The sequence below is a fragment of the Bos javanicus genome, chromosome X, assembly GCF_032452875.1.
Source record: "Bos javanicus breed banteng chromosome X, ARS-OSU_banteng_1.0, whole genome shotgun sequence".
NCBI lineage: Eukaryota > Metazoa > Chordata > Mammalia > Artiodactyla > Bovidae > Bos > Bos javanicus.
This window is the reverse complement of record NC_083897.1, coordinates 113106836-113124737: the sequence shown is the minus strand read 5'-3', so window position 1 is coordinate 113124737 and position 17902 is coordinate 113106836. Positions and strand designations below refer to the sequence as shown.

The window sequence follows — 17902 nt, the reverse complement described above, 5'->3', positions numbered from 1 at the left end:
AGTCCCAAACAGGATAAACCCAAGGCAAACACCCAAGACACATATTAATCAAAATAACAAAGATCAAACACAAAGAACAAATATTAAAAGCAGCAAGGGAAAAACAACAAATAAATCACAAAGGGATTCCCATAAGGATAACAGCTGATCTTTCAGTAGAAACTCCTCAAGCCAGAAGGGAATGGCAGCACATACTTAAAGAGTGATGAAAGAGAAAAACCTACAGCCCAGATTACTGTACCCAGCAAGGATCTCATTCAAATATGAAGGAGAAATCAAAAGCTTTACAGACAAGCAAAACCTCAGAGAATTCAGAACAACCAAACCAGCTTTTTAGCAAATGCTGAAGGATAGTCTCTAGACAGGAAATACAGAAAAGGTGTATAAACTCGAACCCAAAACAACAAAGTAAATGGCAATGGGATCATACTTATAAATGTTACTTTAAATGTAAGTGGGTTGAATACCCCAACCAAAAGACAAAGACTGGCTGAATGGATACAAAAACAAGACCCCTATATATGCTGTCTACAAGAGACCCACCTCAAACCTAGGGACACACACAAACTGAAAGTGAAGGGCTGGAAAAAGATATTTCATGCAAATGGAGACCAAAAGAAAGCAGGAGTAGCAATACTCATATCAGATAAAATAGACTTTGAAATAAAGGCCATGAAAAGAGACAAAGAAGGACACTACATAAATGATCAAAGATCAATCCAAGAAGAAGATATAACAATTATAAATATATATGCACCCAACATAGGAGCACAACAATATGTAAAGCAAATGCTAACAAATATGAAAGAGGAAATTAATATAATAGTGAGAGATGTTCATACTCCACTCACACCTATGTATAGATGAACTAAACAGAAAATTAGCAAGAAAATACAAACTTTAAATGATACAATGGACCAGTTAGACCTAATTGATATCTATATTTCACCCTAAAACAATGAATTTCACCTTCTTCTCAAGTGCACACAGAACCTTCTCCAGGATATATAACATCCTGGGCCATAAATCTAGACTTGGTAAATTCAAAAAAATTGAAATAATCTCAAGCATCTTTTCTGATCACAATGCGGTAAGATTAGATGTCAACTACAGGAAAAAAAAAAACTATTAAAAATACAAACATATGGACGCTAACAACACACTTCTGAATAACCAACAAATCACAAAAGAAATCAAAATATGCATAGATATGAATGAAAATGAAAACACAACAATCCAAAACCTACAGGAATCAGTAAAAGCAGTGCTAAGGGGAAGGTTCATAACAATAGAAGCCTACCTCAAGAAACAGGAGAAAAATCAAATAAATAACCTAACTCTACACCTAAAGCAACTAGAAAAAGAAGAAATGAAGCACCCCAGGGTTAGTAGAAGGAAAGAAATCATAAAAATTAGGGCAGAAATAAATGCAAAAGAAACAAAGGAGACCATAGCCAAAATCAACAAAGCTAAAAGCTGGTTCTTTGAGAAGATAAATAAAATAGACAAACCATTAGCCAGACTCATCAAGAAACATAGGGAGAAGAAATAAATCAACAAAATTAGAAATGAAAATGGAAAAATTACAACAGACAACACAGAAATACAAAGGATCATAAGAGACTACTATCAGCAACTATATGCCAACAAAATGGACAACCTGGAAGAAATGGACAAATTCTTAGAAAAGTATAACTTTCCAAAGCTGAACCAGGAAGAAATAGAAAATCTTAACAGACCCATCAGAAGCACAGAAATCAAAACTATAATCAGAAATCTTCCAACACACAAAAGCCCAGGACCAGATGGCTTCATGGTTGAATTCTACCAAAAACTGAGAGAAGAGCTAACACCTATCCTATTCAAACTCTTCCAGAAAACTGCAGAGGAAGGTAAACTGCCAAACTCATTCTATGAGGCCAATATCACCCTAATACCAAAACCAGACAAAGGTGCCACAAAAACAAGTAAATGACAGGCCAATATCACTGGTGAACATAGATGAAAAAATCCTTAACACAATTCTAGCAAACAGAATCCAACAACATAGTAAAAAGATCATACAACATGACCAAGTGGGCATTATCCCAGGGATGCAAGGATTCTTCAATATTCGCAAATCAGTCAATGTGGTATACCACATTAACAAATTGAAAGATAAAAACCATACAATCATCTCAATAAATGCAGATAAAGCCTTTGACAAAATTCAACATCCATTTATGATAAAAAGCCTCCAGAAAGCAGGCATAGTAGGAACATACCTCAACATAATAAAAGCCATATATGATAAAACTACAGGAAACATTATCCTCAAAGGTGAAAAATTGAAAGCATTTCCCCTAAAGTCAGGAACAGACAAGGGTGCCCACTCTAACTGCTACTATTCAACATAATTTTGGAAGTTTTGGTCGCAGCAATCAGAGCAGAAAAAGTAATAAAAGGAATCCAAATTGGAAAAGAAGAAGTAAAAAACTCAATGTTTGCAGATAACATGACCCTCTACATACAAAACCCTAAAGACTCCTCCAGAAAATTACTAGAACTAATCAATGAATAGAGTAAAGCTGTGGGATATAAAGTCAACACACAGAAATCCCTTGCATTCCTATACACTAACAATGAGAAAATAGAAAGAGAAATTAAGGAAACAATTCCATTCACCATTGCAATGAAAAGAATAAAATATTTAGGAATATATCTACCTAAAGAAACAAAAGACCTATTTATATAAAACTATAAAACACTGGTGAAAGAAATCAAAGAGGACACTAATAGATGGAGAAATATATCATGTTCATGGATTGGAAGAATCAATATAGTGAAAATGAGTATACTACCCAAAGCAATCTATAGATTCAATGCAATCCCTATCAAGCTATCAATGGTATTTTTCACAGAGCTAGACAATTTCACAGTTTGTATGGAAACACAAAAAAACTCGAATAGCCAAAGCAATCTTGAGAAAGAAGAACAGAACTTGAGGAATCAACCTGCCTGACTTCAGGCTCTACTACAAAGCCACAGTCATCAAGACATTCTGGTACTGGCACAAAGATAGAAATATAGATCAATGGAAGAAAACAGAAAGCCCAGAGATAAATCCACGCACCTATGGACACCTTATCTTTGACAAAGGAGGCAAGAATATACAATGGATAAAAGACAATCTCTTTAACAAGTGGTGCCGGAAAACTGGTCAACCACCTGTAAAAGAAGGTAACTAGAACACTTTCTAACACCATACACAAAAATAAGCTCAAAATGGTTTAAAGATCTAAACGTAAGACCAGAAATTATAAAACTCCTAGAGGAAAATATAGGCAAAACACTCTCTGACATAAATCATAGCAGGATCCTCTATGACCCACCTCACAGAGTAATGGAAATAAAACCAAAAATAAACAAATGGGACCTAATTAAACTTAAAAGCTTTTGCACAACAAAGGCAACTATAAGCAAGGTGAAAAGACAGCCTTCAGAATGGGAGAAAACAATAGTAAATGAAGCAACTGACAAAGAATTAATCTCAATAATATACAAGCAACTCCTGCAGCTCAATTCCAGAAAAATAAGTGACCCAATCAAAAAATGGGCCAAAGAACTACACAGACATTTCTCCAAAGAAGACATACAGATGGCTAACAAACACATGAAAAGATGCTCAACATCACTCATTACCAGAGAAATGCAAATCAAAACAACAATGAGGTACCATCTCACACCAGTCAGAATGGCTGCTATCCAAAAGTCTACAAACAATAAATGCTGGAGAGTGTGCGGAGAAAAAGGAACCCTCTTAAACCGTTGATGGGAATGCAAACTAGTACAGCCACTATGGAGAACAGTGTGGAGATTCCTTAAAAAACTGGAAATAGAACTGCCTTATGATCCAGCAATCCCACTGCTGGGCATACACACCAAGGAAACCAGAATTGAAAGAGACACATGTACCCCAATGTTCATTGCAGCACTGTTTATAATAGCCAGGACATGGAAGCAACCTAAATGTCCATCAGCAGACAAATGGATAAGAAAGCTGTGGTACATATACACAATGGAATATTACTCAGCTATTAAAAAGAATGCATTTGAATCAGTTCTAATGAGGTGGATGAAACTGGAGCCTATTATACAAAGCAAAGTAAGTCAAAAAGAAAAACACCAATAGAGTATATTAACGCATATATATAGAATTTAGAAAGATGGTAACAACGACCCTATATGTGAGACAGCGAGAGACACAGATGTAAAGAACAGACTTTTGGACTCTGTGGGAGAAGGCGAAGGTGGGATGACTTGAGAGAATAGCATCGAAACATGTATATTACCATATGTGAAATAGATTGCCAGTTCAGGTTCGATGCATGAGATGGGTGCTCAGGCCGGGTGCACTGCAATGACCCTGAGGGATGGGATGGTGAGGGAGGTAGGAGGGGGTTTCAGGATGGGGAACACATGTTCACCCATGGCTGATTCATGTGAATGTATGGCAAAAACCACCACAATATTGTAAAGTAATTAGCTTCCAATTAAAAAAAAAAAACATATGGGTGCTATAATCAATGCCATTTTGTTTGCTTTAATGTTTTTCTTATTTTCCAAAACATGATATAAGCCCCTTCTATGTGAGGATAATCATTTCTTGTGCTACTCTTGTATTTCTCAGAGAATCTAATTAAGTTTATTTTAGACTTATTAGATTTATGAAACTTAAGCTTATTCTAGAACTATACTGTTTATAATTTTACAGAACATTCACAGGTACTTTTCAGTGTTACATTTTAAATTTTTACTGTAATCTTATTCTAGGTATGTTATACTTTTTCAAAGAGTACAAATCTGTTTCAAAAAACAAAGTTCAAACTTTACCTACATATTATAAAATTAATATTTATGTCCTTCCAAAATTCATATTTTGAAGGCCTAACCTTCCAATGTTATCATATTAGGAGGTGGAGCTTTGGGGAGGTAATGATGCTTAGATGAGGTCATGACAGTAGGGCCCCCATGCTAGGATTCTGCTTGTGTGCTAAGTCACTTTAGTTGTGTCTGACTCTTTGTGACGCTATAGACTGTGGTCCACAAGGCTTCTATCTCCATGGGATTCTCCAGGCAGGAATGCCGGAGTGGGTTGCCAGGCTCTCTTCCATGGGATCTTCCCAACCCAGGGATCGATCCTGAGCCTCTTATATCTCCTGTGATTAGTGCCCTCATACAAAAAAGAAGGGATACCAGAGCTTCCTCTGTCTCACCAGGAAGAGGGCCCTCACCAAGAACCAAATCTTCCAGCACCTTGATATTGTGCTGCCCTGTTTCTAGAACTATAAGAAATAAATATCTACTGTTAAAGTCACCAATCTGTGGCATTTTATTACAGCAGCACAAGCAGACTAAGATAGAAATTGGGAGCAAGAACTGGTGTCTCTTGTATCAAATACCGAAAAATGCAGAAACAGCTTTGAACTGGGTCATGGGTAGAGGGTGAAAGAGTTTTGAGGTACATGCCCGAAAAAGTCAAGATTGCCATGAAGATAACTTCGAAGGGCAACTCTGGTGAGGACTCAGGGAGAAAAAAGGAGAGCTGGAAAGAAAGTTTCCATCTTTTTAGAGAATACGTAAATAATCATGAACAGCATGTTGGTATAAACATGGATGATAAAGGCCATTCTTTTGGGGTCTCAGACAAAGTAAGGAACATATTGGCCAAGGGAGAGAAGACGATCCTTGTTATAAAGTGGCAAAGAACTTGACTGAATTGTGTTGATGTTCTAGTATTTTGTAGAAGGTAGAACTTGTGCATGATGAAATGGGATATTTAGCTAAGAAATCTGATGTCTTTGGGAAATATTTAAGCAAAGTGTGAAAGGAACAGCATGGTTTCATCTGAATGCTTAAGGTAAAAAAGCAAGAAGAGAAAAATCAGTTGAAGAAGGAACTGTTTAACAAAAAGAACCGGAAATTATGGTTTTGTAAAATTCTCAGTCTATCCACATTGGAAAAAAAAAAATGAGAAAGGATGTTTAGACGTGAACACTAATGGGTGTGGTTGATCTACTATTTGATGAGGATATTAGTGTGGATGTGAATCAGAGACCTAATCAGCTCTCTGATCAGAAGACGGGGTACAGATGTATACATTATGGATACATGAATATGAAGCCATGGATACTGTAATATACTAGTAGAAATGCCAGCTGTGACTAATGGAAACAAAGAAAACCAGGATTGAAGGAAGATTGTGAATACGTGCATTCTTCCCATGAAGAAAAGAGAATGATATAGGTGATACAAAGACATCAGGGCCGCCACCCCTACCGTAGGCCCAAATAGCAGAGCCAGTTCCTCATGGGTTTCAAAGGGTGGGGCCACCTCTCAGGTTTGGGGGGACAGGCATGCAGGATGCCGCCACCTAGTGTCTCAGGAGCAGCCACGACAGGGAGTCCTGTGAGTGGGACTGCAGCAGAGAGCCATGTGGGCGGGCAGTGCACTGTGATGCTGAAGAGGCAAGGCCATTTTGTGGAATTCTGGGGGTGATGGTGCCACCCCTTCCTCCTTTGCTATTTTCCCCTTTTCGAATGGGAATACCTATCCTATACCTGTCACACCACTGTATTTCGGAAGCATATAACTAGTCTGGTTTCACAGGTTCATAGTTGGAGAGCTCAGCCTCAGACTTTGAGTCTTATTTGATTAGGATGATAAGATTTTGAACTTTACAATATATGCTGAAGAGTTGATATTGGGACTATATAAGTTATTTTGGGTCTGTTCAGATGGAGTGAATATATTTTGTATGTGAGAAAGACACACATTTTGTGAGTCCAGGGTTATAATGATATGGTCTAAATGATTGTGTCCCCACTCAATATATATATATATATATTGAAATTCTACATCCTCCCAATATCATGGTATTAAGACATTGGGCCTTCGGGAGGTAATTAGGTTTAGATGAGTTTATGACAGTGAAGAATTTATGACATGTGAATAGCTGACTCATTTGAAAAGACCCTGATGCTGGGAGGGATTGGGGGCAGGAGGAGAAGGGGACGACAGAGGATGGGATGGTTGGATGGCATCACTGACACAATGGACATGGGTTTGGGTGGACTCTGGGAGTTGGTGATGGACAGGGAGGCCTGGAGTGCTGCAGTTCATGGGGTCACAAAGAGTCGGACATGACTGAACGACTGAACTGCACTGATGACAGTGAAGCCCCCATGATGGGATTCATGACCTTGTAAGAAAAGGCAGAGACACTAGAGTTTCTCTTTCTTCTATGTGAGGGGAGCAATACTATTTGTTGTTGTTCAGTCGTGTCTGACTCTTTGCAACCCCATGGACTGCAGCATGCCAGGCTTCCCTGTCTTTCACTATCTCCCGGAGTTTGCTCAAATTCATGGCCGTTGAGTCGATGATGCCATCCGACCATGGCATCCTCTGTTGCCCCCTTCTAGTCCTGCCTTCATCTTTCCCACAATCACCTTTCCCTATTTTAATTAAGACAAGTAACAATATAATTAAAGAGACTGATATAAGAAAGAACAACAAATATTATGTTTAAGATTTAAACGTTAGAAAGACCAAAGAAGGATGTTAGTAAAAACTACTTTTTTTTTTTTTAAATAATATCAATAGCTAAAGAATACGTACGGCCAGTTTTTGAAGACTTGATAACATTTCACTTTGATCCTTAAAGCCAGTTGTGGGAATCTTGTTCAATGCATCTTCTTTATCTGAAAGCCATGTACTAAAAAGGCACTGAAAGAAATCAAATAATTTTAAAAGAGAAAGAAGAATAATTATTAAAGTACATCATATATTTTTATGTACCCATTTAACATCTCTCCACGTCTTTCACTGATACACTATCCCCCATGTAACTCACCTGCTCTTCAGTAAAACGTTGCCATTTTAGAAGAACATCCTGTAAAAGAACCCAGCGATCTTCAGTCCACCTACAGATGTTTGCCCACCGATCTCCCAGTACCTGGGGAAGAGAAAACCCACCACAACATCAGCAAATGCTTACCTGTTAACTATATTTTATTAAAAAATGGCATGAATGATTTGTAAAAGTATCTAACTTTGGTTATCTTATGTATACTAGGAATTGTAAGGAGCATCTGTCAGCTTCTGCTTATAATTATATAAGTACATGTCTTTCATTTGTCATTAGATTATTTCACTCTTGCACCCTATATGGAAAAGTAGAGATACTTACAAGAAGTATAAGGCAGATATCACACCACTATTTGAAATGTCTACACAGCAAATATAAACAGTAAAATACAAATGTAGAATGAAATAGGATTTGTCATTGATAATATGGAAAATGTGTATCTTTCTTAGGTCTGAAAATATGTCAAAAGAATAAAAGTCTGGCTAAAAAATAGGATGTCAAAAGACTCTCATCTGAAGCAATCTTATATAATTAGAATTGCTTAATATTTTGATTGTAGAAGAATATTAGTACTGACTTAACATCATATCCACATGTGAATTTTTAAAGTTAACTGGATTATTATTACAAATATTTAAAGTCACTATTTCTCTAAACTGTTCTATTGAGAAAACTCAGTAGAGTAATAGTTTTCTGAGTAAGAGTTGCCCTGTCTTTAGCCTGTCACTAATACTAGTGGCTCAGTGGTAAAGAATCCACCTGCTAATGCAGGAGATGCAGATTAAATCCCTGGATTGGGAAAATACCCTGGAGAAGGAAATGGCAACTCAGTCCAGTGTTCTTGCCTGGGAACTCCCATGGTCCGAGGAGCTTGGTGGGCTACAGTTGATGGGGTCACGAAGGAGTTGGACACAACTTAGTGACTAAACAACAATAACAATATCTATATGCACATGCTATTTTAGTGTGTAATATAAAATAAGCACTAATATTTTTAGGTGAAAAAGCGTGTTGTTATGATTTTTGTATAAAGGTACTGTTTTAAGAAATGTATCATTTATTTCAATAATATTAGGATGCACTTCAGAGTCTAAAATTCCAATTTTTTTTACTTCCTTATAAATAATAAAATTATTTATCCATAGATATTAGACCTCTAGAGCTAGAAGAATCTCAAAATATGGCATCTTATTTTGTATAGAATAAGAACTAGAAAAAATGTTGGTTACTCATATTTTTTACAAATATACTCAGCATCTAAGATAAGCCTGATCATAATTTCTATGTTACTTGATACTACACATTTGGATTGATCCAACTAGAAAACTTTGATGTATGATTCAAATAATATAAATGTAATTAGCATCATGGCAAAACCCATCTATTCCTAAATAACTCAGAGACCTACTCTTTTTATTGTATTTAATCTACCACCTTTTAGAAAAGGAAGTCTCATACATAGGGGTAAGAAGTAAGCAATAAATGTTTTTCTACAATATTAAAATGATCATGAACTCAGATGCAGCTCAGTCACAGGTGAGTTTTCAGTTTTTCTTCAGAAATGTCAAATAAAAATATTATTACTTTCAAGCATAACATAAGTGATTTTGCATTTTTTATAGTTTCATTCTCTACTCGGCCACTTTTGAATTACATTAGTTTATGACAGAAGCCTTAACACTGAAACAGTGATTCAAGATACCCAGGAAATGTGTAACATAACTCAATGTATTCAACGTTAGCTATTTAATTATTACAATTAAAACTTGGGATTTTTTTCTCAAAAACATATTAGAAGTTATTTTAGTAAACTTCCTAGTTACCTTGTAAGGACACATCAGATAAAATGGCATGTAGCATACCTGGTAATGGATTAGTTGTGAAAAATAAAAAAAAAAAAACAGCTTTAAAAGGAGAAACTCTTGCCTGTTAGCCATAAACTACACCATCTGCCTGATTTTATGATGCAGATAGAAAAGGTCAAATTGTGGGACGTTTATTACATGGCTCCAACCCCAGTGGAGATGGGTGTCAAGGGCTAAGAGAGAAACTCAAACTGTAGCACCACCTTCATAAATGAAAGAAAATTAACTAAGACGTCTAAATAGATATACTATTTTCTCTCCAGTGCTACAAGACACACAAAGCTAGAGGCTAGCGAAGTAGTATCTTAGGTTTGCAATCTTATAGAGCTTTTATAATTTATTGATTTTAGTAGGACATTGTATAAAACAAATCCACATAAAGACCTCTATTCTAGATTGCCAAAGATTAAATTTACAGAAATTGCAAAATATACTGTGATATACTTTATACTATAGATTTTTTAATTATTAAAAAAAATAGTTAATATTTTTTATATACAGTCAACCTAGTCAAAACAACCTAGTTAAAACAACTATTTTAAGAATAGTATTTCTATGAACAGATGAATAGATAATGAAATTTCGCCATTTGCAACAACATAGATGGGCTTGGAAGGCATTATGTTAAATGAAATAAGTCAGAAAGAGAAAGACAAATACTGTACGATATCACTTATATGTGGACTCTTAAAAAAAAGAAAACTAGTAAATATAACCAAAAAGAAGCAAATTCACAGATACAGAGAATAAATTAGTGGTTACCAGTAGGGAGAGGGGAAGGGCAATATAGGGGTAGCAACAAACTATTAGGTCTAAAATAAACTAAAAGGATATATTGTACAACACAGGGAATATAACCAGTATTTTACAGTAACTATAAATGGAGTATAATCTTTAAAAATTGTGAATCACTATGTTGTACAAATACAACATATAATATTATATGTCAACTATACTTCAGTTAGAAAAGGATAAAAAGATTATCATTAAAAGTTTCCTTTGTATTCAAATAATCATAATAGATAACTTTTATAATTCCACTGAGGTTAAATATTCAGTCAATATTTAATTTATAGTTAAGTATAAGCTCTGATTCATTCATTCACCAATCATTAATTTATTTAAATAACAAATATTTTTGAACATACACTATGTGCCAAAAATGAACAGAATAAAGATGTTATGGACTGAACTGCGTCTGCCTAAAATTCATATGTTAAAGCCCTATTGACCTCTACCCCAGAATGTGACTGTATTAGAAGACAGGACCTTGACAGGCAGGGCCTTTAAATGGGGCTTTTAAGTTAAAATGAGTATGTTAGTGTGGACTCCAGTTCAGTCCGACTAGTGTCCTTACAAAAAGAGGAAATAAAATAGTGTCTTTAGAAAGACACAAGGGATGTATGGGCACAGAGGAGAGGCCATTGGGTGGACATAGCAAGAAGGCTGCCATTTGCAAGGCAAGGAGAGAGGCCTCAGAAGGAACCAAACCTGCCCATACCTTGGACTTCTAGACTCCAGATCTGTGCGAAAACACATTTCTGTTGTTTAGGAAATCCAATCTCTGGCATTTTGTCATGGCATATCTAACAAACTACATAGGACAGATTTAAGAGAGGCTGATTCCATGGCACTGCAAAATGTCTCACAAAATTAAAATAGTTATAAGATGCACATATTAGAGTGGGGGCATTTTAGAGAATACATTTCAGTTACTACTGTAAAATGAATTTAAATTGTTCAAATAGAGCAGAATTTTAATAACGCATTGGGACAACTTCTCAAATACAAACATGCTATCATTTTGTGATTTTTATGGAGAATATAAAATTATCTAGAGTCAAAACACTTGGATTCAAGTCTTAAGTCAATCAACTGCTTGGATTACCAATCCGTGTTGTTGTTTAGTTGCTAAGTCACATCAGATTCTGGGAGAAGGCGATGGCACCCCACTCCAGTACTGTTGCCCAGAAAATCCCATGGATGGAGGAGCCTGGTAGGCTGCAGTCCATGGGGTCACGAAGAGTCGGATACAACTGAGTGACTTGACTTTCACTTTCCACTTTCACGCACTGGAGAAAGAAATGGCAACCCACTCCAGTGTTCTTGCCTGGAGAATCCTACGGACGGAGAAGCCTGGTAGGGGGCAGTCCATGGGGTCGCACAGAGTCGGACACGACTTAGCAGCAGCAGCAGCACATCAGATTCTATTGTGGTCCTATGGATCATGGCCCACCTGGCTCCTATGCCCATGGGATTTCCCAGGCAAGAATAGTAGAGTGGGTTGCTATTATTTCCTTCTCCAGGGGATCTTCCTGGCCCAGGGATCAAATGCATATTTCTTGCATTGGCAGGCGGATTCCTTACCACTGACTCTCTTTCAAATTATGGAAACATTTTAAATCCATAATTTCTTGTAATACTAGGAGCAATTCTTTATCTTCCCCTACTCAATAAAATCAAGTGACTTTTTCAACAAACGTATGGCTAAATCATATGTCTCTCAAAGAAAATAATCATACCAACTTAAAGAACTGCTTCAAGTATTAAACAAGATCATGTATTGAAAAACAGTTTTAACTTGAACTGAGTTATATAAGTGTTGGTGGTTATTTATATTTTGCTTGATTGTAGTGTTTCTATGAAGCCTTCTAAGAACCACCAAGGGTGAACTATTTTACTCATTCTAAAAAAGTACTTATTACATCTTTACAAGTAGATGTTTAGAACTGCAGTATATTCTTTTTTAAAAATTTTCCAACACGACAGCATACACATCCTACAGCAACACATTCTACTGCTTAAATACTACTCTCAGAACAGTCTCAATGAACTGAATCCAAGTCACTTCTGTTACAAAGCAGGCACAGTGTTTTTACTGATCTCAGTGATTAGTTAAGTGAATTAGAAATCATGGTTACATGCGTGCTCACAGCTTCAGTTCAGTTCAGTTCAGTCACTCAGTTGTGTTCGACTCTTTGTGACTTCATGGACTGCAGGATGTCAGGCTTCCCCGTCCATCACCAACTCCAGGAGCTTACTCAAACGCATGTCCATCGAGTCGGTGATGCCATCCAACCATCTCATCGTCTATTGTCCCCTTCTCCTCCTGCCTTCAATCTTTCCCAGCATCAGGGTCTTTTCAAACGAGTCAGTTCTTCGCATCATGTGGCCAAACTATTGTAGCTTCAGCTTCAGCATCAGTCCTTTCAATGAATATTCAGGACTGATTTCCTTTAGGATGGACTGGCTGGGTCTCCTTGCAGTCCAAGGGACTCTCAAGAGTCGTCTCCAACACCATAGTTTAAAAGCATCAATTCTTTGGCGCTTAGCTTTCTTTATAGTCCAACTCTCACATCAGTACATGACTACTGGAAAAACCATAGCTTTGACTAGATGCGACTTTTGTTGGCAAAGTTATGTCTCTGCTTTTTAATATGCTGTGTAGGTTGGTCATAGCTTGTCATCCAAGGAGCAAGTGTCTTTTAATTTCATGGCTGCAGTCACCATCTGCAGTTGTTTTGGAGCCCCCCAAAATGAAGATCTGTCACTGTTTCCACTGTTTCCCCATCTACTTGCCATGAAGTGATGGGACTGGATGCCATGATCTTAGTTTTCTGAATGTTGAATTTTAAGCCATCTTTTTCACTCTCCTCTTTCACTTTCATCAAGAGGCTTTTTAGTTCTTCTTTGCTTTATGTGATAAGGTTGGTGTCATCTGCATATCTGAGGTTATTGATATTTCTCCCACAGGTAGATTTTTACAATACCATATTCACAGTTATAAGAAAATGTACATAGTGCTTGAATTTATGGATTTATATGTTTATTGCTTAGAAATGCTGGCTCTAATTTGAATTACAAAGGATGGAGCTAAGCAATCTTTGGATTATCAGTCAGCTTTTATAAGCACTCAGAGATGCTGGTTCCTATCACTGCCTAAATGGGTGCAACTTCATTGTTAGACAAGTGCAAGAGATTGGATCAAATTGAATTGACAGGAAGCTAACTTTTTTTTTTAATCACTATATTAGGGTTAGAAATCTCTCTTAAGAAAAAAAAATCAGTCTTTCTCTGAGTTGCCATTTAAGTATACAAATCCCCTGAGCTTTTAGGAATAATGCATATTTTTGTAAGCTAGGTAAACATTAGGCACATAAATGAAAAATGAATTATAATGTCTCACAAAGTGATAAGAAGAAATTAATTTGTATTTATGTCCTCATTTTGTCTCAGCAGTAAGAGCAGCAAAAGGTCAGTTCACTTACTCTAACACATTTTCGTGGGCTAAATCACAGCTCCATTATCCTCTAGGCTCAGATCCACAATGGGGAGGATTTTTCCCTCCCATTTAATTCACATCTCATATTGTTATACATGCCAAGGACATTTCTCATCTGAATTCCTTTGTTTGGTTGAGTTGGCTTTTCAAAGCAAAAGCGGAAAATGGCTATCAAAAGAACATTTGGATAAAAGCAAGTATAGGAAATTTGACAAGTCTGGGAGGTAAAACTTAAGTACCTTGACCCTTGAATTTATTGAAGACAGTGTAAGAAAGTGAAAGCTAAACTGTGCCCAGCAAGATTGGCATTAAGAGATAAAGTGTCTGCAAGTGTATGTCCATTAAGGAAGAAACACTTATGTGCCATGGACCACACAGTGCAGCAGCAACTGAGATTTATGAGAGGGAGGCAGCAAGCAAATCGTCTCCTTTTATCCCAGTTTCAAACCCTGGGATATACTCCTCTGCTAAATGAATTTTACATGTAATAAGCCTTCTGAAAAATAATTTATTTACTTCTTGAGTCTTGTTTCTTAATTTGTAAACACCTATACCGTTAAAAACAATTAGCAACTCCATCTTACATCTTACTGATGGTGAAATGGAAATAATATCAAATGACTTTTGGAAAGAACGAAAGCACCCATTATGAGGTTAGAAATGGCCAGAGTATTAGTGACTACTGTTTAGCCAAGTCTATGATTCCCTCTCAACTTTTGTTGCTAAGTTGCTAAATCGCTTCAGTCGTGTCCGACTCTGTGCGATCCCATAGATGGCAGCCCACCAGGCTCCCCTGTCCCTGGGATTCTCCAGGCAAGAACACTGGAGTGGGTTGCCATTTCCTTCTCCAATGCATGAAAGTGAAAATTGAAAGTGAAGTCACTCAGTCATGTCCGACTCTTCACGACCCGATGGACTGCAGCCTACCAGGCTCCTCCATCCATGGGATTTTCCAGGCAAGAGTACTGGAGTGGGGTGCCATTGCCTTCTCCACTTCTCAATTTTATATTTTTTAAAAAGAAACTGTTAACTGAAGCATATATTATAAAATGGCATGTCTTAAAGCTTCACTGTCTAACCTACGGTTCAGGGTGAAAAAACATCTTTTGATGTATTAGGAAACACTTATTGGAGGTTTCTTTGAAAATATCATTCTTACTTCTGTTTAAAGGATCCTGTAATAACTCCTAACCAAACTCAAGGAACTCCTGTCACTTTTAATGGTGCAGTTTATAGATGAGGATACTGACACTCAGACGGGTTAAATAACTTATCTAAGGGCAGAGAGGTTAAAGGATTGAGTATATGGGATTTGACCTTCGATTCATCTGGCTACAAGCCCATGCTCTTTCACGATGCCACTCACCTGATAGAGCATTCAACATAAAAAATATACACCTTGTGATTTGTGCTATATAACACAGTGGAACGTACAGGGATACCAGGACTATGCTGAATCTTTTTTCTGAGTACTTTCATATTTGATTTTAGCAGGAGTTTGATGAGATTTAACTAAACATTTTATCTAACCTACCTGACAAGGATTTGCTTCCCTGGTGGCTCAGAGGTTAAAGTGTCTACCCGAAATGCGGGAGACCTGGGTTTGATCCCTGGGTCAGGAAGATCCCCTGGAGAAGGAAATGGCAACCCACTCCAGTATTCTTGCCTGGAGAATCCCATGGACCGAGGAGTCTGGTGAGCTACAGTCCATGGGGTCTCAAAGAGTTGGACAGGATTGAGCGACTTCACGTTCACGTTCTGTTTAAAGGATCCTGTAATAACTCCTAACCAGACTCAAGGAACTCCTGTAACTTTTAATGGTGCAGTTTATAGATGAGGAAACTGACACTCAGACGGGTTAAATAACTTATCTAAGGGCAGAGAGGTCAAAGGATTGAGTATATGGGATTTGACCTTCGATTCATCTGGCTACAAGCCCATGCTCTTTTACGATGCCACTCACTTGATAGAGCATTCAACATAAAAAATATATACCTCGTGATTTGTGCTACATAACACAGTGGAACGTACAGGGATACCAGGACTATGCTAAATCTTTTTTTTTTTTTTTTTGAGTCTTTTCATATTTAATTTTAGCAGGAGTTTGATGAGATTACCTAAACATTTTATCTAACCTACCTGACAAGGATTTGGAGCCTGCTGTTACAATTTGATTTAAAAAACATTTTTGATATTTTAGCTCCATATCTGTTTAAAACATTTTTTAAAAATCAAAAATGTGGACACTTCTAGATCAAGAACACGTGTTCTTTGCAAGGACTTATTTTGAAAAGGTAAATATGACTGTCTGATTCGTTAATGAAATTCTGCCTTGGTGATCATGCTAAAGGCGTAGGGAGATTTTTTAACTTGAAGAAGCATGTTCTTCTGTGCTATGGCAATCACTTCCATATTTTATTTATTTTTCTGAGTTTCTAAAGTGCTAATGAATAAATCTGGGAAGGCCCTATTGTTGTTGCTGCTGCTATTGTTTGCAGGCTATTATTTAATGTTCTGTGGCAGCTTAATAAACTCTGCACTCTCCAGCTCCCACCAGTCTATTCAATTGGGACACCAGAAATAAAGAACAGGAGTCCTAAGGAGCATTCCAGCACAACAGTGTTCCCTCCAGCATCCATCACATTTCCAGGCATTCCTTGGTAGCTTGAGGTTTTACTGTTCTTTATTGGTTTTTGCCTCCAAGTATCTGACTGTCCTGAAGTCTGCCCTCCCCCTACATTTACTCTTGTGCTTAATGTCTGGTGTAGAAATACATGCATTTCATATAGTATATGAATCTCTCAAAGCTGAATACCACCACTGTAATTATCAATACATGGTTTTTCTCCCAAGCAGTGTCTTAATGCCCCCTTTTTCTCTTTCTTCTTCATTAAATATTAATATCTGTCTACCAGTTATTTAAAGTAACAACAAGGCTATTTGTGGTGAATTTTTTTAAAGATCCACAGGAGTGAGAGTTACATGAAATTCCCTGTATTCTCTACCTCAAATTCTAAGTCTTTAATACTTAAAATGGGTATTAGGCATTTAGCAGAATCTCTGAATCTAACAAACTTGCGATATGTCACTAGGTCAAAAGTACAGACAACCTGAATTCTTATCCCACTTCAACTGCTGTCCCCCTTGGTCATATCCATTAGCAAACTCTTAATCTCACCAGGGTTTAGCTGTCCTACTAGTGAAATGGATATAATAGTATCTGCCTCCTACCCTCCTAGCCAGGTCAATACTGGGGTTAGGTCAACAAATACGAAACTGCTCTGAAGACTATGATGAATTATAGAGACGCTTGTCAACGGTAAGGACTTAGAACTTAGTTGATGGAAAAATAAATCAGCTTTTGTTTCCAGGGGTGATAAATCTACAGCACAATAGACTTTTTAATAGAGAATACACTGAAACATTTCAGCATCATGTTAACTTTACTAGGTTTCTGTGTTTTACCTACAGTCAAATAAAACTTAGTTTTGTACAAGAGTTAAAAAATCTCTTCTTTCGCATTCTTAAACCAGGAGCATTTTTCATTATGTGCCTTATTTACAGATAAGTGACTGGAAATCCCTCTATATTACATTCTAACTCTTGCCATTCAATTTATTCCACCTATAAGAAATCACATGTTCCAAGAGGTACATAAAATAAAATGTATAAAATAATCTAGGTGTGAGGGAATGAAGAGAGATGGAGACTGCAGCTAAATGGAGAGCTCACGGTAAAGTGGGCAGATCTATTCAATTCCTACTGAGGTTAATATGCAGGAAGACAGACCCAGGATCATCAAATCACTTGTTTTCTCCAGAAAGGCTAGAAATTCATAGCTTCATATCA

General features: G+C 36.9%; 1 protein-coding gene across 10 annotated transcripts in view; it reads right to left on the bottom strand.

Moving 5' to 3' along the window:
* The window catches only part of DMD (dystrophin), a 2228404-nt gene that overhangs the window by 1532584 nt on the left and 677918 nt on the right, over window positions 1–17902 (bottom strand). For all 10 annotated transcript variants that reach the window (XM_061410475.1, XM_061410469.1, XM_061410467.1 and 7 more), the window contains 2 exons: window positions 7892–7993; window positions 7657–7764 (listed from right to left, as the gene is read on the bottom strand). In XM_061410475.1, the coding sequence (XP_061266459.1) occupies window positions 7657–7764; window positions 7892–7993 (210 nt within the window). The remainder of the gene's footprint in view (window positions 1–7656; window positions 7765–7891; window positions 7994–17902) is intronic.